Raw genomic sequence first — 25,005 nt, 5'->3', positions numbered from 1 at the left:
GTATTTATGAGGGATTTCAAAATTCACATGTAACCTCACTTTTCTTACTCTTCTTTTTTTAACCTCCTAAAATCATAATTTCATCAGCTGAACTCCCCTACTTTGGGGGACATTCAAGAATAGCATCTTTATAGGTAGGGAGTGGTTACTGTTTCTATGTTTCTGCCTCTCAGTGACTGATTAGGTTACACCACTGTCAGTCTTGAATGAATAGAAAGAACAATGGACTTGAGCTCTGGAGGCCTGGGTTTAAGTCTACCTGTGTCACTGATTATTGTGACTTTGAGCTAGTCACTTAGTTTCTCTGAGCCTCAATTTCATCACCTGTTAAATGAGAAGAGTAATATCTAGCTTATCTCACAAGATATTGTTGATAATCAAATATAATTATAAATATCAGGATGCTTTTACAAATAAATTTAATAATATTAAAAATAAATAATTAACTTTATTAATTATTAAAATGTAAAATAAATTTTATAATTATTAAGTGCTTAATGATTGTGAGGTGTTCTTAGATTTGCATCATTCTGGCCCTTACAAACAACCAACAAGCTAGATTTTAGAATTCTTGTTTCTTTAAGTAACTTTGTTCCTGACTAGAATTTATATGTCAGTTATAGAAAATTGAAAAATTGAAACTGCCCATAATTCCATAGACCAGTGATAACTGATTAGGTTGGTATTTTCTTCCTAGTTCTTCTTTCTCATTATAGAGAAGTTTTTAATCAATATCAAAAACTTTGGCAAGGAAACACAAGCATATAGAAAAGAAATCACCCAAATTCACAGATCTCAGAAACAATGTTAACATTTTGGTGGATTTCTTTTCAGACTTTTTATGGCTATATATGGGGATATTTTTACATAGTTTAGATCATAATATATAATTTTATATCCTGCTTTTTCACTTACATTTTTTATCATGAATATTTTCCTACATTTTAAAATGTTTTCATAATATTATTTTTGAAGTGTATAATATTTCATCATATATTGGCAATAGTGGCATCATGGTTTATTTAATCATTTTTTTCCATTGGATATTTGGGGAACTTTCTAAATTTTTGATATAAATAATGTCACAATGTCTACTTCTTTAATTAAATGAAAATACTTGCTTTGGTGAAAGATGTTTTTGTTTGTTTTATTTTGTTTTGTTTTAAGAAGTCTCTTTAACTACATTTCATGGAACAAATGGAATTTCAAGAGATAGGTAGAAAAAGAAAGTAGTAGTAGATGTAATTTCAAGAGTGACTATCTTTGTTGGAGACTATTCCAAGAGCTGAATCATGATGTTAGAGCAACTTTGGAGAGACAATTTACCACCATTTTATGATACTTCACTATAGGAAAGTTTTCAGAACTTAGATCAGGAAAAGAACATCCTTAACAAGTGGTTTTGTTTTTATTTTATGTACCCTGTGAAGTGTGAGACTACTTCTCTTTTGTTGGTTTCTAGAAACCATTTACTAGGTTTCTCTTCTGTTGGCTACTAGAAAGCTTGGAGCCAAATATGTGGCCCATGCATAGCACTTGCCATGGGGACTCTATGGTATGTATGTGCTTTGTATTAGCTTTCTTCCAGGCTCCATTTTATGTTCCTATCATTTTTTAAGATTTTTAAAAAATGTTTTTATTGATTTCAGAGAGAGGAAGGGAGAGAGAGACAGAGATAGAAACATCAATGATGAGAGAATAATCACTTGGCTGCCTGATGAACTCCCCCTACTGGGGATAAAGCCTGCGACCTGGGCATATGCCCTGACTGGGAATCAAATCATGACCTCCTGGTGCGTGGGACAGTGCTCAATCCACTGAGCCACACAGGCAGGGCTGTTCCTATCTCCCCGCCCCCCTTTTACTTTCTTATCTACTTTGAATTTATACTATCATTTATATTTTGTGTATTCTTGTAAGCCACCTGATAGCCATTTTGGAACAAGGTGGGGAATAAATACATGAATGAATAAATAAATACCTGAGAAAATTACAAAGGCAGTGAGGTAAATGAATCTGCCAGGACTCTGAAAATGGCATAGTACCTCTAAAAACAAATCAGTGTTAAGGACTTGAAAATTGGAAGAACACATGGGAAAGAAGCAGGTGAGGCTGCATTTGCAGGTGACATATTCTGTGTGATATCTGTGTCTTCTGAAGCATGCATAGCTGCCCTGTGCTGCACTTGAGCATCAGGTATGTTTCAGAGGATATGCAATGCTGTGTGAAGGGCTATGTCCTTAGAGAACACAGTTTATGTACATTTTGTTTGTGGGAATTCAGAGAGATTTGGAAGCTGGTGAGCCTGGGAATGAAGTAAAGGCCCCTCTTCCTAGAGGAATATTAGAAGATAGTTGGATATAAATAAAATCAAGACAAATAAGTGATCTACCATTTACTGACTGATCTACCATGAGTTCCTGTATGCTAAGCTGTATTTCATACACTATACATGTATTGAGTCTTTCAATCCATACAACCATTCTGTACTATCCCCTTTTTACATAGGAGGCATTTAAGTTCAAAGTGTTTAATTAGACAGCCTAGCACAGTGATGGCGAACCTTTTGAGCTCGGCGTGTCAGCATTTTGAAAAACCCTAACTTAACTCTGGTGCCGTGTCACATATAGAAATTTCTTGATATTTGCAACCATAGTAAAACAAAGACTTATATTTTGATATTTATTTTATATATTTAAATGCCATTTAACAAAGAAAAATCAACCAAAAAAATGAATTCGCGTGTCACCTCTGACACGCGTGTCATAGGTTCGCCATCACTGGCCTAGCATCACATAGCAAATGATGGAAGCCAGAAGTCTCCCAGGTCTCTTGGACTCCAGACCCTATGATTTTTCTATTCTATAACACTCCCTTGCAATAGGAAAAAGGGAATATGTGGGAAACTACATTCTTAGCATCTAGAAACCAGCAGTGGCTTTCATTTTCCCTTAAGAATATATGGTAGTGTGCTTTGAAACTTTTCTCACTTTCAAAAATGGGACTTTTTTATTATCACCACTCAGTAGAAAAAAAGAAAACTTTTTCATGTTTTTATAAAGCAATGGCAAGAAAATATTCTTCATCATAGAGGTGTGCTAACATTTAATTCAGGTGTTTTGTGGGTTAGATTCTCATTTAGTGTGTATACTTTACAGCAGGGGTGGGGAACCTTTTGTTTGCCAAGGGCCATTTGGATATTTATAATATCACTAGAGGCCCGATGCACGAAATTTATGCAAGGGGCTCAGCCCTCGCAGCTGCGAAGCTTGCCTTGGCCCTCGCAGCCCCGGCTTCGTCGTTCCAGAAGTCCAGAAAGTAGTTTGGTTGTCTGGTCTAATTAGCACATTACGCTTTCATTATTATAGATTTAAGGGCCATACAAAATTACTTATAAATGAGCCTGCTATAGTTGGTCAAACATTTAATTAACTAACTTCTAATGCCTTGGCAGGGCCAGTCCAAATGATTTTGTGAGTCTTATATGGCCCCTCAGGCCGGGCGTTCCCTACCCCTGCTTTACAGGCTTGCACACTGCTTACTTTAGAAAGTTGAGGCTTTAAATGAGTGTGCTCATATATGTGAAAAGTTCTTAAAGTGCCATATAGTTTGTTATTGTATAGTTTGCTCTAATTCTTAGAGTATGCTATTTTCTATATATGCTATACAGCAGAAAGCATTACTGTGCAAAAATTATGTTAAAGAAGACTCTCAGTTATCGTTTATGGTCTTGTTAATCAAATGTTTTGGTCAATGCACATTCTAACTTTCACCTAATTAATGCACAATAAAAAATACTTAGTGTGATAACTAGACTAAAAAGTATGCAATCTTTCTTCGGTGATGCTGAAGATCCTTTGGGATCTTGCAGTAGCTCAAAGTTATGATCATTACACTAACAATCAATGGGAATCTCTATTAATCATGGGTTCTGTTATCAGAATGCCAGATGTCAGAGACTGCTGCATCCTGAATGGTGTTTACATTCCTCTTGGTTCTCCAAAGTATCCTGTACAGCTCAGAAAAGAGTGCTCTTTAGAGATCATTGCACTACCCTTTGGAAAGCCTGGAGGATATGACATCTTGCTTGTCCTCCAGGGTCAGTGCTGTGCCTCAGGAGAAGAACCTCCTGTACAACTCCTTTACTCTTATAAGTCCTTTATGGTTGAAATGGGAATAAGGTGGGATAATGATACACTCTATCTATTAGGGCCTGTGCTTCTATTTCAAGGCCAATAAACAGGAAAATTGGGCACGAATATGGTAGCCCACTAAAACCAGCAGTCAAATTCAAGACAAGTATGGAAGGCAGGATTGGGAGATATGTGCACTAAAGGAAGTAAGTTATAGGGAGAAATAAATTGAGAGAAGAAATAATGTTTGAGAGGGAGATTAAGAAGTGGAGAAGATACAGGAAATAGATGAGAAGGGAGAAGACAGAAAAGAGTTGTACCAAAAATTAAAATGATGTATTGAAAGGAGAAAATGCTAGTTAAAGGATATAAAGTTACTTTCCTGCTTAAAGCAAATGAGGCTCCATTTTTTTCCTCTCTAACTTGTGCCATGCATAATTATCCACATGATCAGATTGTGTCTGGTTTAGGACATTGCCTCATATTTGCTTTTTGTTTTCAAACATTTTCCATTGAAACTGTTGCACATGTGAATTGGGTATAAATGAGAGTGAGACCAGTGTGTGTTTTCTGGAAGGAGATAGGTATAAAAGTCAGCTTCTTAATGATTTGTCAGAATGATCACTGTTGCTGAATATCTTTGAAGATGATACCATTGGAGGTGATGGCTGTCAGCATGTGTGAGTGGGGGTCACTAGAAGGGCTAGCATAGGGCCATCATTTCCTTTCCTCCATCATCCTCATGGAACACCCAGACTATGAATTGGGCTTGTAGGTGATCTTGCAGAATCAGGTTCCATTTTGACTATTTTTCTATACATTAAAGGCTGCTATCTTATGGAGGAGGTATATTGTTTCCCATAGCCACTAAAGACCTGGCAGGAGGAAATGGGCTCCCAATTTCACCAGAAAGAATGAAACTAGACATAAAGAAATTCCAGATGTGCTGATTGGATACTATGATTACCAAGGTTCTCTATTGGGTCTCTCATGGCTTTAGCAGGTCCTCCTACCTGAGGGCGAGAGAATTAAACTTCCGCCATGGGCCTTCCCAGCTATATACACCTGAGATTTGCTAATATAATGTAAGATATTATAAGAGCAGTGAATGTTTAAAACATCCCAGTTTAATCCTCTTTCAGCCCAGTAGTTATATTTCTAAGGACTTCATTCATAGCATGGAAGTGCTATATTATAAAAGTGTCAGATTACTTAGTTCTCCAGCAAACTCAGACACCCTGTTACTAAGTATATTGTTAATGAGATGATGTATTTTAGATGGCAGTTATAGGAATATTCCAATGTTGAAAGTCTTTTTATATCAATTACCTCTTTCAAACCTCCTTATGATGGAGGCAAGGATTAGCCCAATGTTACAGAAGGAAGGAGTTTAGAGAGGTTAAATGACTTCCACAAACCTGCCATATTACTAACTACAAAGCAAGGCAGACCTAAAATTTAGATCCCCAAATCCCAGTCCAGTGGTGGTTGAACACTACACAGCTTGCCATAAAATAGGAGTTACCTAATTGTTTTGAAAATAGGTTTTAGTCCATGCATTATATAAAAATGAAATCTTTACAGAGGTAGGTGAAACCTTGGTGAATCTAACCCATTTTCTCAATCAGCCACTACAACAGTAGTCATACTTTTGTCTTTCCATGTTACTCCTCCAGAGGGCCTAACTTGCTAGCAGAAAGTAACAGCCTTTGTAAAAAAAAAAAAATTGTTAACCTCCCTCCCAATTCCTGTGTTATTTTGGGGGCTTTGAAATTTTTTTCTATTACAAAGATATCTGATGCTCTTATGATTAAAATATTTAAAAACTCTATTAGAATATGACAGTCAGCTCTCATCCTTCCCCTTAGATTCATTCATAATTCAGTATTTAAAGATTAGGGCCCCTTTTCCCTTATCTGATCAATAGCAGTACGTATTTATTTTGCTCAAGATGCTAGATTTAAACCAGAAATATATTGTTATGTAGAACTTCTTTTTAAATCTTTTACCTACCTTGCAATGTCAATTTCTTTAAATACTTTAAGCCAAGAATAAACTCTGTTTTTATGTCTAACTTTCCACTGTAATTATCACATATAGTTTGGAGTATTTCCATTTGGAAAAATAAATTTGAAGGCCCACAAAATAACATTTTTACCAAAAACTAGAGTAAAACTAGAAAATTAATCTCTCCCTATGTAAGAGAAAATATACATTTCATGAATCCAGGAGGTAATAAATTCCTTTGGATCCCTTCTCATAATGTGCCCCCAAACAAAATATTCTAACTGTTCTCAGGTACTTATTTATTCCCAAGTATAATACTTCAGAAAGCTTCCTTTGGGGGGTTATGGCACTATGTTCTCTGTGACCCACAAGTCAGAGGGTGGAACAAAACAACTCCAGTGCTTAATTTACTTTTCTGGTAGTTAAGTAGACACTAAGACATCTTAATTCTTAAAGGCCACAAGGGCAACATTTTGTAAAAGATCCCTGTAAGGCATTGACTAGCAGCCTCTTAGTGAATTAAAGAAATTAATAAGCCACTGAAAGTACCTATCACTCAGCTAAGGAGTCACCAAGTCACTAATATCATTTATTAGGAAAAGTGGTGGTTGCCACCCATAGGAACTGGATCACCCATTAAAATACTTCTATATCCTTCCAAAATGACTTTCCCTGAGCAAAGTCCAGGAATACTGAGATGATTAACAGGCATTTAATATGACAGATCTCTAACCAGCCTTCCTCACTGCCCCTGCTAGAAATGGCCCCTATATCTGCACAAGTGGTTTGGCTTCAGGAACATATAACACAGTATAGATTGCACATCAGCATGGGGAGTGAGAAAAAATAGGGACGAGAGGGGGAAGGGATTTTAGTATCAAGGTAGGGAAAAGGGCACCTCCCAAGAAAGCTTCAACATCAGCAACTCCAGCACAAATCTTCTAACAAAATATTTTAATAGACCTCCTTTACCTCCAAGGACTTCATGGAAGATCATTGGTTAGAAACCTATGTGCAACCAGCCAGTGCATAAATCAGAGCTGCATGCTGAATTTGAGCAGATCTAGTTTAATAGCTATCTCAGTTTAAAAATCAGACATAATAAAAGTGGATGTTAATATAGGCTAACCTGGAGCATGTTTTATAATTCACTCAGAAAGGATTTTTGCCTGCTTTTTATGTGCCTAGCTCTGTGCTGAGTGTTGTCGGGGATACTACAGATAAGACAAGCAAGCTTCCTTGTCCTAAGGTAGTTTTCAATCTAGTTGCAGGAATCAGACATGCCCAGTTTATAGGAAATGCCCAGTAGGTGATCTTAGAGGCAACAGAGTTAGTGGCAGATAGGTCCTCCCCATTCCACTCCCACCATTTATTTTTCTCCTCAGCCTGCATGATAGCAACCATTTTGAAGCCTGCTATGTGTACCTAGAAGTACATAGCTACCTGGCTTGTCTTTGAGGAAACACCTTTTCTATCATATCATCCACCTGTTCAAAAACTTTCCCAGTAAATTCTCCATTGCTATCTTCAATTGCATCTTCCTTGCTGATTCCCAAGGCCATACCCTATCTATTCACCATTCTGTCTTCTCACTTCCTCATCAATATGCTATACACATTTCTCTCTCATCTTACCTCTATCAGTAAGCACTCACTGTCTCCACAAGTTTCTATGATCTCCTTTTGACATGCTACAGCATTTATACTCTATTCTTCCCATATTAGCACCTTATTTTCTTTGATCTGGTATTATAAATTTTTATTTTTCATTTGCTCAGCTTATTTCTCCAGTTAGATCACAAGTTTATAATATTGAATTCCTAATGAGTTATTCAGCCTAATCTGTCACTATACTGATCCTCAATTCTTTGTATACTTGTTAACTGACCAGTGACTGATTCAAAGGAAAGGAATCTAGAACAGTAGCAGGAAGGAGCTTGGTCGTTAGAGCCAAGGTTGTGAAATGCCTGCTTCTTAGAACTAGGTAGCATCTGTGCTTTTTTTCTTTGGAAAAATTATTTCTGTATTTCAAAAATGTTCTATATAATATTTTGCTTTTAGCTTTGTGTATAAATGTCGCTTTTTAAATTATGCCATATACTGTGGGTTTGCATGCTTCCAATTTATTTTTTAAAAATTATCATCGTTCTGTGTTTTCAGGCTAAATTTATGTGGGAAAGCATTTCTCCATGTCTGTCCTCTGTCATTCCTGTTCTTTTCTTGCATGCTCTGTTTTCAAGGAGCTAGAAAGTTTTCTTAAAAAATAATTCTGGATGTGACCAATATGACATTCAATAAGAAGGCCCAACAAAACTTCCAGAAATTTTAGGGGAAGATGACAAGTGGAAGTCCTACAACAAGGAAGACTCAGGTGACAGTTTTCTAAAATGCTTTCAGAAGACAAGTATAGCATAATCCAGGGATTTCATCTTGGGGAGAATTGTTGTTTTGCTGTACCTTGAACCCTGCCCATCTGTGTTGCCAATATGTGGTTTTGACCCCAAAGTGGCAACTGGGAAGAGATGTGCCTGATGAGTACAGAGTCATCCCCACTGTTGGAGAAAAACAGCAATAATGCCATCAACAACAACTTCAACTATAGCAACCACTCTAAAATATATCCTCCCACCCCCGAGCCTTCTTTGAGAACCTGGATCATTGTCTCCTCATCCACCAACACATAATGGCAAATATGCATAACCTGTCTCCATGTATTGGGTCTCATTTCATATACTGAAGATCATTTACCCATTCATTTGTTCATTTGCTTATTCATTAAATATTTATTGAATCAGGTACTGTTCTAAATAGATGTTGGGGTACATAGGTTAATCAGTTCCTGCCTTTAAGAAACTGATAGCCTAGTGAGGGATACAGACAAGTCAATGAATGATTAGAGTCTATCATGGTGAGTACAAAATAGAAGTGAGCACTGAAGAGGGGCATTTATTCAAACCTGAGGTTGAGGGGATGGGCAATTAAAGAAGGATTCCTGGAGGAGGTGACCACTGAACTGAAGTGAGTCTTAAAGAAAGAATAGAGCTATCCATGTAAGAGATGGGTGGCATTTCAGACATAAGGAACATTATAAAGGCAGTAGGCATTTCACACTATTAGCTGAGGTTTTATGAATACAATTACAAATAGTTCAGAATAGCTAGTGCATAGAGTGATAATGGGAGAGGGGTGGATAGGGAGCTGTGGAAGTAAATTAGGTACTGGATCCTGGAGAACTTATTTATGACATACTGAGGGCTTTGAATTTGATTCTGAAGGCAATGGGGAAACATTTGAAGCAGGGAAATTATATCACTTTGTGTGTCAAAATATCACTTTAGTCACAGGAGAAAAATGGATTTGGGAGAAGAGAGGTGGAAGGAGACAAGTCAGACTGTTGGAATCATGCAGGTGAGAAATGGCAGTGGCCTGGCTAAGGGCCAGTATCTATGAATAGGAGAGGAAAATACAGTGGGAATTCTTCAGGAGGAAGAATTAATAGAAATAGAACTAAGCAACTATTCAGAAAGCAGGAGGGGAAGCTGGAGGATGGTGAGGTAGAAAACACAGGAGGAGTTGTAGTTCTTGTTTTAAGTGAGGAAAGGCAGTGAAGAATAGTTTACTTTTAGAGTGAGGGCCCTATGAGACATCCAAATAGAGGTATTCAGTAGGCAGTTAATTCCTTGGGATCAGGGTACAGCAGAAAGGTCAGGGTTGAAGGTGCATATGGGGAGTCACTAGTGTAGATAGTAATTGAAACCATACAAGCACATGAGGTGGCCTAAGGGAGAAAAGTGTGATAATAAGAAGAGATGAAGACCTACAACAGCTCCTGGGGAATACTATTCAAAGAGTTGATAGATGACCCAGAAATATTGGAATAGACTTTAGAAAAGTGTTGTATGAAAGAAGATATAGAAGAATTAATTTCATGAGGTTTATGTTCATAAATGTCAGTTTTGACTGAGAGGTTATTGTTGGTAAGGACTGAAAAGTAGCCATTTTCAGTGACCTCAGGGGCTCAGTGGTTTGAGGAGTGAGGGCTAAGGAAGTCTAGATTGCCATTTCAAGGTGTTTATAGAAGGAGAGGCTGAGAGACTACTACAGTTAGAGAGAGCTGTGAGGTGACAGAAGGTTTTAATTTTTAAGTACAAAAGAGATCTCAGCATGTCTTTTAAGCCAAATAGGAGTGTCAGTAGAAGGGGAGAGATAGAAGATATAATGAGAAATAAGAGAAGTGAGAGGGACTGGTATCTAGACACCAGTGGAAGGATAAACCTTACACAGAAGGATGGGACTCTGCTTCCAGTGAAATGTGAGATAAATGAAAAGACTGGGAGAGAGAGGGAAGTCAAAAGAGCTCAAAACTAATGGCCTCCATTTTTATCTTAGAAGTATAAGGAATTCCATATGCTGAAAGAGAGAAGAGGGTGAAGCAAAAGTTTGACTGGAGTGATAAAATTCTGGAATATTCAATAAGAAAAGTGGGAACTGAAATTATCAAGGGGAAAGAAGAATATTGCCAAGCACCATTTATGAGTCAACTGTTATCTGTGAACATCAATATGCATAATTGTATGGTTTTTCCCCAATAACTTTCTGTAGCTTTAATATGGAAGTGGAGGTTTTGTGGTTGGATTCTGTCAGAGTATGGTTTTGAAGGACAATTGCAAGAGAAAGTCAAAGAGCAAGAATTTCCAGGGCAGTGGCTTAATAGCAATTTAAATGATGGGCCATAGAGTCTGGACCAGGAGGAAGCTGAGAAATTGGTTAAAAATGTAGGCATACAGGAACTGGAGGTTTTGTTGAGATCAAAGAACAGGTAAAATAGAGTAAGGGCTTGAGAGAGTGAGAAGGTTAGCAGGATGGGAAGATGGGCTCAGAGAATGAGATGACAGGGTTGAATATTTCAGAGAAAGGGTTATTCTAGATAATGAAAAGGCGTGAGGTAGTTGTGATTCTCTACTCAGTCTGAAAATCATGTATGGAGCTTAAAATATTATTTGCCCAGGTTCTGCACCCAGGAATCCTGATATAGTAGATTCTGGGTGGGCCCTAGACATTGATATTTTATGGAATTGTACAAGTCATGCTGATGTGCAACCCTGGTTGAGAGTCACTGGTTTAAAAGATGGTCATGAAAATGGATTGTATATGTGGAAGGGTGGTCCAGTTCATTAGAGTTTATGGAAGTCAAGGAGTTAAAAGGAAAGAGTGTGAACGAGATATCCATTTATATATTACATTTCACAAAGTGATGGCAGCATTGAGTGCAGGAATGAAGACTAGAAAACAAAGTTCTCAATGGATAAGGGGACTTGGCCAAGAGAACTAAGTGGGAATAACCTCAAGGGAGGGGGTCTTGTGGGCAAGTGCAGTAGTACTGATTCAAATACACATTATGTAAAAAATAGGGAAATTCTGTCCTTCCCCACCCCCTTAGGCCTAAGGACTTAGGATGGGGAAGAATGAGCAGCACCTATCAGAAATATTTGTGGAAGGGGTAGCTTCAGTTGTTGATTTCAACCCCAGCTGCTTAATGGAAATACCTGAGGAGCTTTAAAAATGAAAGGTGCTTGGGTCTAGCACAGACTAACTGAATCTGAATCTCTGGGGGTGGGGTTTTGACATCTCTCTCTTTTGAAGCTTCCCAGGTAAGAATGATGCACAGTGAAATTTGAGAACTTAAGGCAGGAAGTGAAGAGAGCGTATAAAGAACAGGTTCAGGTCTGGCAGGTTTGGCTTAGTGGACAGAACATCAAGACTGCGGACCAAAGGGGCCTGGGTTCCATTCCAGTCAAGGGCACGTACCTAGGTTGCAGGCTAATCCTGGCCTGGGCTCTGGTCAGGGCACATGCAGGAAGCAACCAATCGATGTGTTTCTCTCACACCAATATTTCTCTCTGTCTTTCCCTCTCTCTTCCACTCTCTCAAAAAATCAATGGAAAAATAGCCTCGGGTGAGGATTAAAAAAATAAAATAAGAGGTTAAAGGTGTAGGGGAATTTGTAATGGAAAAAGCTCTAGCCACTGGAGGAAGTATGGAACACTGTGGTGGACCATATGGGAGATGACTGATATCTAGAGGGGCTTTTCTTTCTTTCAAAAGTAGTAAGATGAAGAAAAGTGTCAGCATGAGAGACAAGAAAGATTAGCTGTTCCTTGGAGTTAAAATCAGAACTCATGTACACCTAGAGCAGAGGTTCTCAACCTTCCTAATGCCGCGACCCTTTAATACAGTTCCTCATGTTGTGGTGACCCCCAATTTCATTGTTACAAATTGAACATAATTAAAGCATAGTGATTAATCACAAAAGCAATATGTAATTATATATGTGTTTTCCGATGGTCTTAGGTGACCCCTGTGAAAGGGTCGTTCGACCCCCAAAGAGGTCGAGACCCACAGGTTGAGAACCGCTGACCTAGAGGGTCCCAAAGCCAAATGCTCTTTGCAGTTTATAGTCTAGTCAGCAATTTGTGGCCTTCGTTCTAGATTCCAATAGAATATGCATGGTATGCTTTCAAAAATAATACTCACTTGGTCTTCTGCTCTCTACAATCATCAACACAGATGATCAGGCTGAGTCTTATTATCCCAAGGTTCAGGTTAGGCTAAATCTTAACAGAAATGACCGATGCTCACAGAATTTTCTGAAGGAGATACAGACATCTTTGTGTTGCTAAAAAGAAAAAAAGTTTTCATCTAAGCTCCAATTCAATCACTATACATTTACTGAAGACTAGGGCTCAAATGTGTCAAGTTTTTAAAATGCGATTGAATAAAAAAAAAAATAATGTAGCTATTAAGAGCTTCAGTTCTATAGCCACAGTTGGTACCTCTTTTCAAATCCTGATTCTGACACCTGCCAGCTATATAACCTGGGTATGTGGTCTAATCTCACTGAGTGATTTCCTCATCTATGAAAATAATAATATGGTCTACCTTATAAGATTTTGGTGATTAAATGAGATAACCTTAGAAGCACTTTGCACATGGTGAATGTTTCAGAAATGCTAGGGAATGTGAGCCTGAATAAGATACAATGGCTGCTGTCAAATATGTCAAAATTTAGCTAGAGAAATAGGTATATAAAGAAGGAAAAACCATCTAGTGTTCATAAATGTCAAACTCAGAGCATACACTGGATAGTCCATGGGAGCATGAAGAGAAGGGCATTTAACTTTGTCTGTGGACTGAAGACAGGAACATACTTGCTATAGGAGAGGAAGCCCAAGAGGGTGTCTTCAAGAATAAAGACTAATGGAAGTTATCTACACAAACCAAAGCGGAAATGGTAAAAAGAAAGCATTTCCAGGCCTTGACCTAGCATGTGTAAAAGCTTGGCAGTAAGAGAATGATAGCAGGATATGGATGAAAATAGTGAAAGGGATTAAGAAGTACAAATTTCCAGTTATAAAAATAGTCATGGAGGTGTAAATTATAGCATAGGGAATATCTTTAATAATATTGCAATAAATATTATTCTAAGTGGGTTCTAGACTTACCTCATTTTGTAAGGTATATAAATGTCTAATCACTATGTTATACACCTGAAAGTAATACAGTATTGAAAAATAAATTTTAAAAAAGAGAACACCAGCAGTTTAGGGAGCATGAAATGGGTATGGGACACCAGGGACCATAGCAAGAATAAACAATAGAGAGGGATGAAGGCAGATCATGCAGGCCCTTGGATCACATGCTAAGAAGCATGGGTAATGGGAATCCATTTGAGGGTCTTTAAAAAGGCAAGAATGGAGTGAGATTATTATATTTCAAAAGATTACTCTGGCCCAGCATAATAAATTGCAGGGAGCAAAATTAGAGAGAGTAAGACCAGGTGAGTAGTGCTGGTACATTGTACCAAAATAATGGTTCGTGGGGATAAGAAAGAAGATGGGTTTAAGATGAGTTTGGGATATAGATAGAACTTGGTGACAAACTAAGATAGAATTAAAGTAGGATCAAAGAAGCTCCCAAATGTATGGTTTGGACAGTTGGGCCAGTGCTGGATTACCCAATAGCCAGAGTAAGCATGTGCTTGATCAGGGGTACCCAAAATGTGGAAACATTGATTTGGGGTATATTGTTTTTAAAAGACTTAATCATTATAGTAATATCAGAACTCTTTAGATTTCCTTACTTTTTAATGCTTTAGTATTGTTTTTATTTGAATTAAATGTCAGAGAGGGGGTGATCCTAATCTTTTCATTACTTAGAACCTCCCAAAGGAGAAGGAGTATAAGGCCTTAATCCTTCTCTGATCTGGGTGGTTAGTGGTATCATTTCACTAAAACATGGACAATGGAGAAAAAGCAAGTTTTGGCTCCCTGTGTCTTTTATGCTTAGCCCTTGAGCAATGGGAATGGCATGATTAGGCTGGCAAGGGACTGACAGTCAGGCAGCCTTCAAGGGAGATACCATTAAGGCAGTTCACATAGCTCAGATCAAATGGAGTATTTATGTCTAAATCAATATGCTTCAAATGTGCAGCCAATACTAATGGAGAAATAGGGAGAACTTATTTTCTGGCAAGAGAGATGATGAATTCAAGTTGATATAATAATTGGAGTTATAGATTAAGCTATGGGCTCTTAACCTGGAGTTCAGAAAAATTGTGAACTTATAAAATTACATTCAAAATTGTGTATGTATGTATGTATGTATGTATAGTGCATTTTTGTGGGCAGAAGTTCTATAGCTTCAGATTGTTCAGAGTGGTCTTTGACCCCCAAAAGATCACCAACCACCAGGAGTAGATTTACTATGAAGTAAATAAAGCTTCTTCTTCAGAGTTTCTCACTTGCCTGGGACTCTTCTAAGCCCCTAGGAGGAGCCCTAGTAATTTTTTTTTAATTTTAATTTTTTTGCTTAGAGGATGAATTCCTTTTAAATTATATAAAGTGTCTGGTTCCACAAAAGATGGATGTATCCCCTGCCAGCCATAGAATAGGGAATTATGTAATATTACTTAATATCCAGAAGTGGATGCCATCCCAGAGAAATGAATGTACAGAAAAGATTATAAAAGGCCAAAGAGTGCACTAAGGCAGAAGGAGAAGCAATGCCAATTAAATAAAGAATTGTCACTGAAGGAGGAGGAGACTGAGAGCACATTGTCAAAGAAGTAGAAAGAGAGATGGTTAGCCATGTCCAACATGAATGGGAGATCAGGAAAAATAAAAATAAGGAAATGAAGTGGCAAGAACAGAAAGTTGGTTGTTCTATTTTTGCCTTTCTGAACAAGTAAAAATGGTAGTTGAATAAGTGTAAATGGTAGTTATAGTCCACAAACATTCAAGAAGATGAAAGTACCAACAGAAAACTCTAAACTTCACTATTCAGTTAAGATACGGTCATCAATAAAGTATGCTCACTGCCCAGGCAGGTGTGACTCAGTTGGTTGAGCATCGTCCCATGCTCAGAGAGATCGCCAGTTAGGTTCAGGACAGTGCACATTCCCTGGTTGCTGGCTTGATCCCCAGTAAGGGGCATGCAGGAGGCAGCTGATCAGTTTCTCTCACATTGATGTTTCTCTCTCTCCCTCTCCTTTTCTCTTTCTCTAAAATCAATAAAAATATATTTTAAAAAATAAAATAGTCTCACTGTAACATTGAGATCTATACTGAAGTTAAGTTAGATGGTACATATGTACTTTTCAAAATGGGTCCTAAATGTGTTCCATGGTCAGGCAAAGGCTTTGAGTGACCCTTGTCCAGCTCCTAATCCTGTATCCTAATCCTCTCAGTACTTGAATTTCCATATTTCTGCCCCATATCTCTGTCCCCTGACAGGCGATATGGGCCAGTCAGAGAGGGCAGAAAGAGAAATGAAGCCATAAGAATGACATTCAAAACTAAAAGGCTTTGAATTTAAAATTATACTAGGTAACCCGCAAAAGTAGTAATTCATTTATGGTTAATTAAATGTCTGAAATTCAGGCCAAGGAAACATCTATTTGAATCAGGATGTTCTAAATTGACCACCCTGGCACATCTGAAGTTGATTGAGCATACAGATTCATACTGACTTGCCCAGTATTAGGAGTGTGAGTATTATTTTTTGAGGGTGAATTTCAGCCTTACCAGACAAACATGCTCAAATCTGCTTATATGTCTATTATGGAAGCTACTAGATATCATTTTACAATATTTTCACACTAACTTCTCTGGGATCACTTTCAAGATGGACTGATTACATTACAGTTCCCAAGTTAATTTCTTCAGTGATTGTATTTTTAAAGGCTTTTGGCTTATCTATTGGTTGCATGTTCATAATTGTCATTATGAAAAAATCTGCTACTTGAGGACAATGATTTTGAATGGCTAATAGGACAGAATATAACAGGGACATGGAAAATAGCTGCAAACTAGAATGACTAAACCAAAATAAAATAAAATAAAATAAAATAAAATAAAATAAAATAAAATAAAATAAAATAATAAAATAAAATAATAAAATAAAATAAAAAAAGAATGACTAAACCAAGGAAGTGGTTTGAGGTTTCTAAGAACTAAATAAAATTAATTCAGTAAAAAGCAGTAAATTTTTTTTACTAGCAAAATTATAAGTAGGAAATGATTAAAAACATTTCTAATGATAAAGAAAGATATGTAATATTATTGATTTGCAATATTATTCATGTTGAAAGAAGATCAAGAGTCTATTAAGACATGCTTTATAATGTAAACATGTAAATGAAAGATGTGCTAGCTACTTTATAATTAACTATGGTTAACATGGAAGCAATTCATAACACCTTTATAGATAGCATAAGCAATTTTCTTTTCTATTCGTTTTCTTCTAATGGTAAGCCTTGGCTTGACTTGAGTGTAATGAATTTATTCTTTAGTAAGCAGTATTTGATTCAACAAAGCCAGTTAAACACAATAACCTAGATACCTGTTGGTTACATCATTAGACTGGTAGAGGACATAAATGAGTTTGAGTGCAGATTTTGTTTGGATTGGATTTTGGAAATTTAAATTTTTTAGACATAATAACTTTTGTCCAATTGCCAGCCACTTCTGCAAATAAAATTATAATTTCTGTAGCTAAGTATTGTTAAAATTGTGTTCAAAGCAACTGTCTTTCAAATTTTTAACTGTTTTAGATTAATCTAATTGTACAACTTTTGGATCCAAAACTGTATCCCAAATAAATGCATGTTAACATTTTGCCTTTAGCCAATAAGAAGAAAGAGAAAGAACGCCCAGAGATCTCTCTTCCTTCAGACTTTGAACATACGATTCATGTGGGGTTTGATGCAGTCACTGGGGAATTCACTGTAAGTAAGCTTATTTTGTTTTGTAAGCCATGAAAAAATCCTTTATTATAATAGGATTTTATAATAAATCAAGAATTGCCATGTGCCAAAATGTCAGACTTGAAGTTTTTGATGGAAAGAATATTGGCAAAATAATTTTGTCCACCTTAACAAAAAAGTTTGATGGCTGTATAGTCTTCAACTTGATTGAAAATACTAATTTACCATTGCATAGAAGAGGTAGTCCTAGTAGTTAGACCCTGCTTGATTATGCCTATTCTTTGTCATTTGAAGTTAATCAGAGAATCATCAACTCGACTTGGACAGTGAAGACAATCTTTCTGAATAATTCAGGCTTTACATTGGAATCTGGATTAATCAGATCAGCTAACCACATACACTAACAGCAAACAAACAAACAACTCTGTAAAATTGACCTGTTTTTCTCTTTGAATTTAAGAACATGGCTTATTTTTAGGCTTAACAAGTATATTTTATAGACATTGAAAAAATAAATTCCATGCTTCAGGAAGGAATATTGATGGATATAATATTGTGTATGCTTTAGTGGTTATATATATACCACAATAAATACCAATAAGAATTTTCTAGAAAAACCCACATATCTATAGTGCTCAAATAGCACAGGATCTCAGATCAATGGCATTTTATACTTAAGATCTGACTAAATTTTTTTAGATGGAAGAAGGAAAAGATGTGGCTAGAAATATGTACCTGGAAGATAAACTATCTTTCCCACACTAGTAAGGAACTCAGTCACAATGTACATTCTTAGATGAGTAATTTTCAATGCATTCAAACAAAACATCTCTGATAGAACCATCACAATTGATTCATGGGTTCTTAAGCCAGAGATAAATTTAGATATTAAATAATCTCCTTTTATGTAACATGATGGTTAGTGAATAGACTATTGTATGATTAAATGAAAGAGATGACAAATTAAGTTAATTCGAAGAAGCAGACCATATCTTTGATTGACAGCCAAATTATACTATTTTTTTCAATTCAGGAAGTAAGCAATATGAGAATGAAATGGAAATTGGGTAAACATCTTGAACTTAATGATGTGAGCTAATTATTTCTATGTTCTCAGTAGCAAGAAGAGAACATTAAGAAATACTGACATTGACAAATTTAAGATACTGATAGGATTTAACCAATTTTACCACTGGAGTCAGAGACATTATTCAAATGGCCTTGTGTTTGAGCCCAGCTTCTGTTCTTTACTATATGTGATAATATTCTCTCGGCTATACCTAGGAAATATATCATTGTCACCACTATGACCACCATCATCACCACCAAATAATATTTTTTATAATTTGAGCATGATAATATTATTTTTAAAAAGTCATAGAATGACTATTTTATTACATAAGTAACAGTAAAACACTTAAACTTTATAAGTTTTGTCTGATATCTCTTCCCTTTTTTATTTGATGAACTTTATTTTTCCAGTTTTTGACCTTTTCATGTTCCATGTGTGTTCCCTCTGCTTAAATTTCTCTTATGTTTTACTATCATTTTGTATTTTTCTTCCTTTTCACTTTCTGATGTAAAAGTTTCCTCCTTCACTATTCTCACGTGACATTCTGTTTCCTTTCCAATTTTTTCCCCTAATTTTTCCAACTTGCTTGAAATCTTATACAATCTATCTTTAGCTCTTTCTTGTTTCTTTATGGGTTCTCAATGGAAATGAAGGAAAGTAAATCATCATCATCTTGCTGACTGCAGTTAGCCAATTTCACTTGTCTATCAATTAGAACCCAGAGAACCAACCAGAGAGGGATAGAATGGGACATGTGGTAGGCAATCTTTTTAATTGTAAAATAGAGTTTGATGCAACTGAACCAAACAAAACAAAAACCTGTCCCTTCCTACCAAAAACCCAATTTGAAATAAAGCAGTTGTTTGGATGCAGTTATCTGTTAGAAATCCATTTGAATATATTGATAAGACACAGGCTAAATTTGAAAATCTGATGCATTTTATTGTCATCTTGATCTTTTATAACTACTTGTCCACATATTATTTTGAAAGATGCCAAATTCTGCCTTTTTTTATCACCTTAACCTATTTTTTAAATTTACAAACTAAAAATACAAAATGACAATAAACTTTAAAAAATAATTTCATTGGGCCCTGGCCAGGTAATTCAGTTGATTAGAGCATCATCCCTATACACGAAGGTTGGGGGTTCGATCCCCACTAAGGGAACATACAAGAATCAGCCAATGAATACATAAAGTGGAACAAAAAATCCATCTCTCTCTCTCTCTCTCTCTCTCTCTCAAATCAATCAATATATTTTTTTTAAAAAATCATTTCATTGGTAGGAATTAAAATTGGGTCCTAGTTCCACAGTACCACTAATTCATTGTGTGCATAGCTAATTTGATTATTGCAGTTGTTTACATTGAATTTTGAGCAATATAGTCCAACTGTCTCACAAGGTATTGTTATTTTGAATATTTGGACACTGATTTGGTGTGTTGCTTGGTGATTATCCTATGGCTAATTGGCCCCCTATAACCGTGTGCACCTGTTTATATACTTGGACCCTGATATTAAAATTAAGTTGGGAGGTGAGATTTGGGGTATTGAATTATGACAAGTCCTTACCCTTTATATTGCCATTTTTGTCCCAAATACTTCAGAACTCCCCCTTCCAGACCTCTAGACCTGTGACGGTCGCTTCAAGTCAATCAGAGGGAAAAATGGTATGAGTGATATAAATTATCATTTCTTATGATAAGATAGATGCTTGGCCTGTTGTATCATGCTGCCATTCTCCTGGGCTATACTGGCCAATCCCCAGCTTGATGTACATCTAGTTGTTATTGTATATATGGCCAGGCATTTATACATGCTTCTGCTTCTGATGCTCTCACATCCAGGTCTCCATTAGCTGTCTAACTTTTGGGATTTGTACCTCAATTTGGAGTAATGATATGGCTTTCTGATCATGTGCCTTTGTGGCATACATTCAAATTTGAGTGTCAGGTTTCATTGATTAACTGATTTATTTCAACTTAGAAAAGAAAATAGAAATTATGTCAGGAGTGTATTCACGTGGTAAGTAGAGTTATCTGGAGGATCTTCTGCAGTAGATAGCATTTTTTCCCTGTGGTCTAGTGATCACAAGACTATTTATCACAAAAGTTTAGAAGTGCCATGAGAATGTATAATAACTGCAAATATTTGAATGATTATGGTAATGATCATACTAGTGGTTATGTGCAATGCATACCTGGTTTTGTAACATTTAATAACTCCTTTAGCCATTACAGTATTAACCAAATGCTATTAATTGCACTTAGAATCAGAACTGGGATCATGCATGGGCTTCTGAGTTCAAATTTTTGGCTTAAGGCTTTAGCATCAAATTGCGTGATGAATGCATGTAAAAGTGTTGCTTCACTGTGCTTGGAGTAACCCCAAATGCTAGGAACCAAACCATATCCCAAATTAAATCAGTTGAGTCAAAGCATGTTTCTGTAGCATTGGACATATCTTTATTTTGAAAAAGTTGCTACCCTATATCTGATCTTATTTTGTAGAATGCAAGACTTCAGAATTGTAGAATTAAAATTGAAATTATTCCTGTATTGTTTGAAATGAATTGTTTTCCCTTTCCCTGGCCTAAATGTCTAAGAAATTCAAATACAGAGTCTGGCTGTGTAGGAAATCCTCCATCTAGTTTTCTCTAAGCCAGCCATGATTTTATCTACAAAATACAGAAGAATCACATCAATGAAAGTAAATGTTAAATTCACCATCACTCTATAGCCATACTTTGAATTTTCGTCACATACACACTTCCAATATGAATCTGAAAGTGATTAACTAGAATTGGAAACTGAAATTTATAAGTTCATCTCATGGCCATTGGCTACCTGTGATGGATCACCCGTTACAAAAACAACTTACTAATTATTATTTAAACTGTTCATAATGCCATCCTTCTTCCTTCCAAATTCATGTTTCTACCTTTTAGTAACTTCTTCAGTCCTTTAATGATAATTCTTATTAGTGTGTATTTATGGAGGAAGCATCTGGCCAAAAGTGAAATTATGCATCCAAACTTTGGAATATTGTTGTTTTCACTGTTTTTTAAATATATTGCACTATAGTCTGTCCTGCCCCTGATTTAGGTAATACCTCCCTATTTTTATAACCACCCCACTTTAGATGGGATTATCCCCACCCCATTCAGACCCATTGGTTTCATCTCCTCCCACCTTCTAAGTTGTCCCACATTCTGTTTTAACTTTCTTTTCTTTCTTTATTTACGTCCATTACAGCCAGATCTCTATGGCTCACAGATGTGCCCAGGGAAGCTCCCAGAGGTGCGTCACAGGCCCAAAAGAAGCTTGCATCAAAGTGCTTCTTTGAGATGTCATAGCACTGCAGCAGCAGGTTCATGTGTGTGCAGTAGAGTTGTTGCTTGGCTTATCTCACTTTTTTGTTGTCATTCCCAAACTCTGGAGGCCCACGTCACACATTGTTTTGCCGAGACTTCATAGGACAAAACCACCTAAATTGTATCTAAATGCACTTCAGGAGTAGTGTATCTGTTTTTCACTCCAAATTGCTCTTGGAAGTTGAATAATCATGAAATGGGGACATCTGTAGGCTGAACAACTAGGAAAGAATACTGATTGCCTAATGCAAAACTAACCTCTCTATGTAATTTTTGCAATTCTCCATGTTTAGATTTCCAAATACTCCTTCCTCTTTGCTCTAAATGCTTCTGATTATTTCAAATTCTCACAAGGCTTTGGCATGGTTGTCACAGTCCCCAGGTTCTTCTATGTGGCCAGTGAATGGAGTGTGAAGGAGGGGATGAAGGGAGGAGCCGACAAAGCTGCAGGGAAAATGCCCAAAGCAGCATTAATGTTACTCTTTAGTATCTCAATGGTTATTGCTCCCCCACAATTCTGTTGTTGTTTCTTCTCAATCACCCTTTCTATTAAAGCTCTAGACCTCCCAAATTATATTTTATGATAAAAAATTATGAATTGACTAAGGGTGAGGCTTTCCTTTTATTCTAAAAGATATTCTAATTACAACATGCTGAGAAACAGCTTATATTATTCACAATAAAATAAAATCTATTGATCTGCACAATACTATGCAGTGCACAAATTTAGAGAAGTCTTGCTATGTCTGCCCTGAGTCACCAGAAAAAATAAGCTAAGCTGTGAACATCATTTCATGGATGAGCAGAGTTAATATGGAGGTGATTTTCATGCACTTTTTTTTTCTATCACAGTCATACTCCCACCCACCCTTTTTAAGTTGGATCCTAATTTTACCTATGTGTTTTATTTAGAGAAGAGAATGATTGCATTATTAAGTTACTAACTTTAAATCTAGAGTGTAACTTCAGTTTTCCAAGTGAAATTCTACAGGTAGCATGGGCTTCTTGGTGAAGAACTTTACTGGACCAGAAAAATGTAGCTGCTGAATGTTCTGATATGCCATTCTTTGCCTTTGGTTGTCCACAGGGAATTCCTGAGCAATGGGCACGATTACTCCAAACCTCCAACATAACAAAACTGGAACAGAAGAAGAACCCACAAGCAGTTCTAGATGTTCTCAAATTCTATGATTCCAAAGAAACAGTCAACAACCAGAAATACATGAGCTTTACATCAGGAGGTAAGAGTAAATCTAGGATATCATAAAGTAAAAAAAAAAATAATAATTCCAATCTCAGAGCTTCACGATTAGAAGAGAATACCTGTATGGTATTTGAAGTCAGTTCTAGTTTCTTCTCTGAATGACTTCAAAAGAAGTAAACCAAATGATGAGTTGGAAGTTGAAGTTGATGTTAAGAGATTTACAGTGCTTGGATAATTTTAGAATTGAAATAAGGAAATTGTTCAGTGAAGCAGTAATTGTCAGTTTGAATCAGCAATCACAATTATTGTTTGGTTTCTTCACTGGCATGAAACTCAGTTACTCATGATCAGGCCTTGTGATGTGTCCATGAAGTGAGAAATATATGGATCAAACCATGGTTTCTTGAAATGTGTTTTATTCTTTAGAATCATCTAATTGAACCATGAGAATGCAGTACAAATGTTGTGGCTGCCAGGTTATTTTTATCAGACTTCAAAATCAGACTTTAAAGAAGAAATCATGGTTTGCTATTTCTAAGAGATTGAAAGGCTATGAGTCTGCCAAATTTCAACTTCATTTGTTAGCTTATAGACCTGGCCTTTGTTTTAAGTTCTGATGTACAAATTTGCACTATAAGCAACTACAATACATATACCAAATGATACTTTTGCATTTTGAGAAATATTATCTGGGTTGCCTCTCAAGAGCAATTTCTTATTTAACATCCAAAGAAAGCAGAGAATACTATCATTAGTGTCCCACCTATAACGAACCCATATCTTTTGGCATTGTTTTTTTCTTTATTGATTAAGGTAATACATATGTGTCCTTATCCCCCCATTCCCCCCCTCACCCCACTCATGCCCTCACTCCCCTGGTGTCTGTGTCCATTGGTTAGGCTTATATGCATGCATACATATCCTTTGGTTGATCTCTCCCCCTTACCCTCACCCTCCCCTACCTTCCCTCTGAGGTTTGACAGTCTGATCAATGCTTCTCTGTCTCTGGATCTGTTTTTGTTCATCAGTTTATGTTGTTCGTTATATTCCACAAATGAGTGAGATCATGTGATATGTATCTTTCTCTGACTCGCTTATTTCACTTAGCATAATGCTCTCCATTTCCAGGGCAAGCTTGATCTCTTCAACAATGGTACAAGAATACACTTGGTTTCTGATTTGGCCATATCAAATATCAAAGACCAAACTTAAAGACATATGGCAATTTTTATGCTCAATAGGATTCTTTTTAATGAGAAGATTAACTTCTGTTATCCAATGGCAAAAAACCTAAAAGAAGAAAAAAGCCATCAAGAAGAACTTTTTATGATATTTAGCTTATCACATGGAATAAAATATTTAAGAGATCCTGGTGACACATCAAAAAATGTTTAATGTGAAGAAATCTAGAGCTATGCTCCAAGTACACTGTAGAACCATAGGCTATGAGAACCAAAAATGTGTTCAAGAAATCATTTGAGTGTACCCATTAATACTTTTCAGATTCTAAAAATTTGTCTTTATTCCATGTTACCACTGCTTTTTAACCGTTTTATTTTTGTGTTGAATTCTCTCAACTTACAAAGAATCAATCCTAAAAGTTATGTTAAAACACAATAGTATCTGATTTATTGCACTATTCTGAGTTGAGTGAAGTGCCACCATATGTTTTCTGGATGCTCTAATGTCACAACTGACTAATAGGTTAGGGAGGGAAAGGAGGAGTAGGGGAGGGGAGGGGAGGGGAGGGTAGAAGGGAGGAAGGGAAAGGGGGTAAAGGGAAAGAGGAAGTGGTGTAAAAATTCTGGATATACACTGAGTGGCCAGATTATTATGACCACCTGACGTTTGTAGGCAAATTAGCTATAATTTTGCGCTGAAGTTGCTAGAGGGCCAGACCATTATAAATAGGGAAGCAGGTTGTTTACCACGACAGTAGAAGTGATTTTTTT

General features: G+C 36.5%; 1 protein-coding gene across 8 annotated transcripts in view; it reads left to right on the top strand.

Moving 5' to 3' along the window:
- Positions 1-25,005, top strand: part of PAK3 (p21 protein (Cdc42/Rac)-activated kinase 3) — a 397,698-nt gene that overhangs the window by 273,178 nt on the left and 99,515 nt on the right. For 5 of the 8 annotated variants that reach the window (XM_005865195.2, XM_005865194.2, XM_005865193.2 and 2 more), the window contains 4 exons: positions 17,323-17,423; positions 20,084-20,146; positions 21,731-21,775; positions 22,937-23,090. In XM_005865195.2, the coding sequence (XP_005865257.1) occupies positions 17,323-17,423; positions 20,084-20,146; positions 21,731-21,775; positions 22,937-23,090 (363 nt within the window). The remainder of the gene's footprint in view (positions 1-17,322; positions 17,424-20,083; positions 20,147-21,730; positions 21,776-22,936; positions 23,091-25,005) is intronic. The other 3 variants (XM_014538815.1, XM_014538814.1, XM_005865196.2) reach the window with 2 other exon arrangements.

The sequence above is a fragment of the Myotis brandtii genome, unplaced genomic scaffold (assembly GCF_000412655.1).
Source record: "Myotis brandtii unplaced genomic scaffold, ASM41265v1 scaffold199, whole genome shotgun sequence".
Lineage (NCBI taxonomy): Eukaryota > Metazoa > Chordata > Mammalia > Chiroptera > Vespertilionidae > Myotis > Myotis brandtii.
This window is presented reverse-complemented; position numbering and strand designations above follow the sequence as displayed.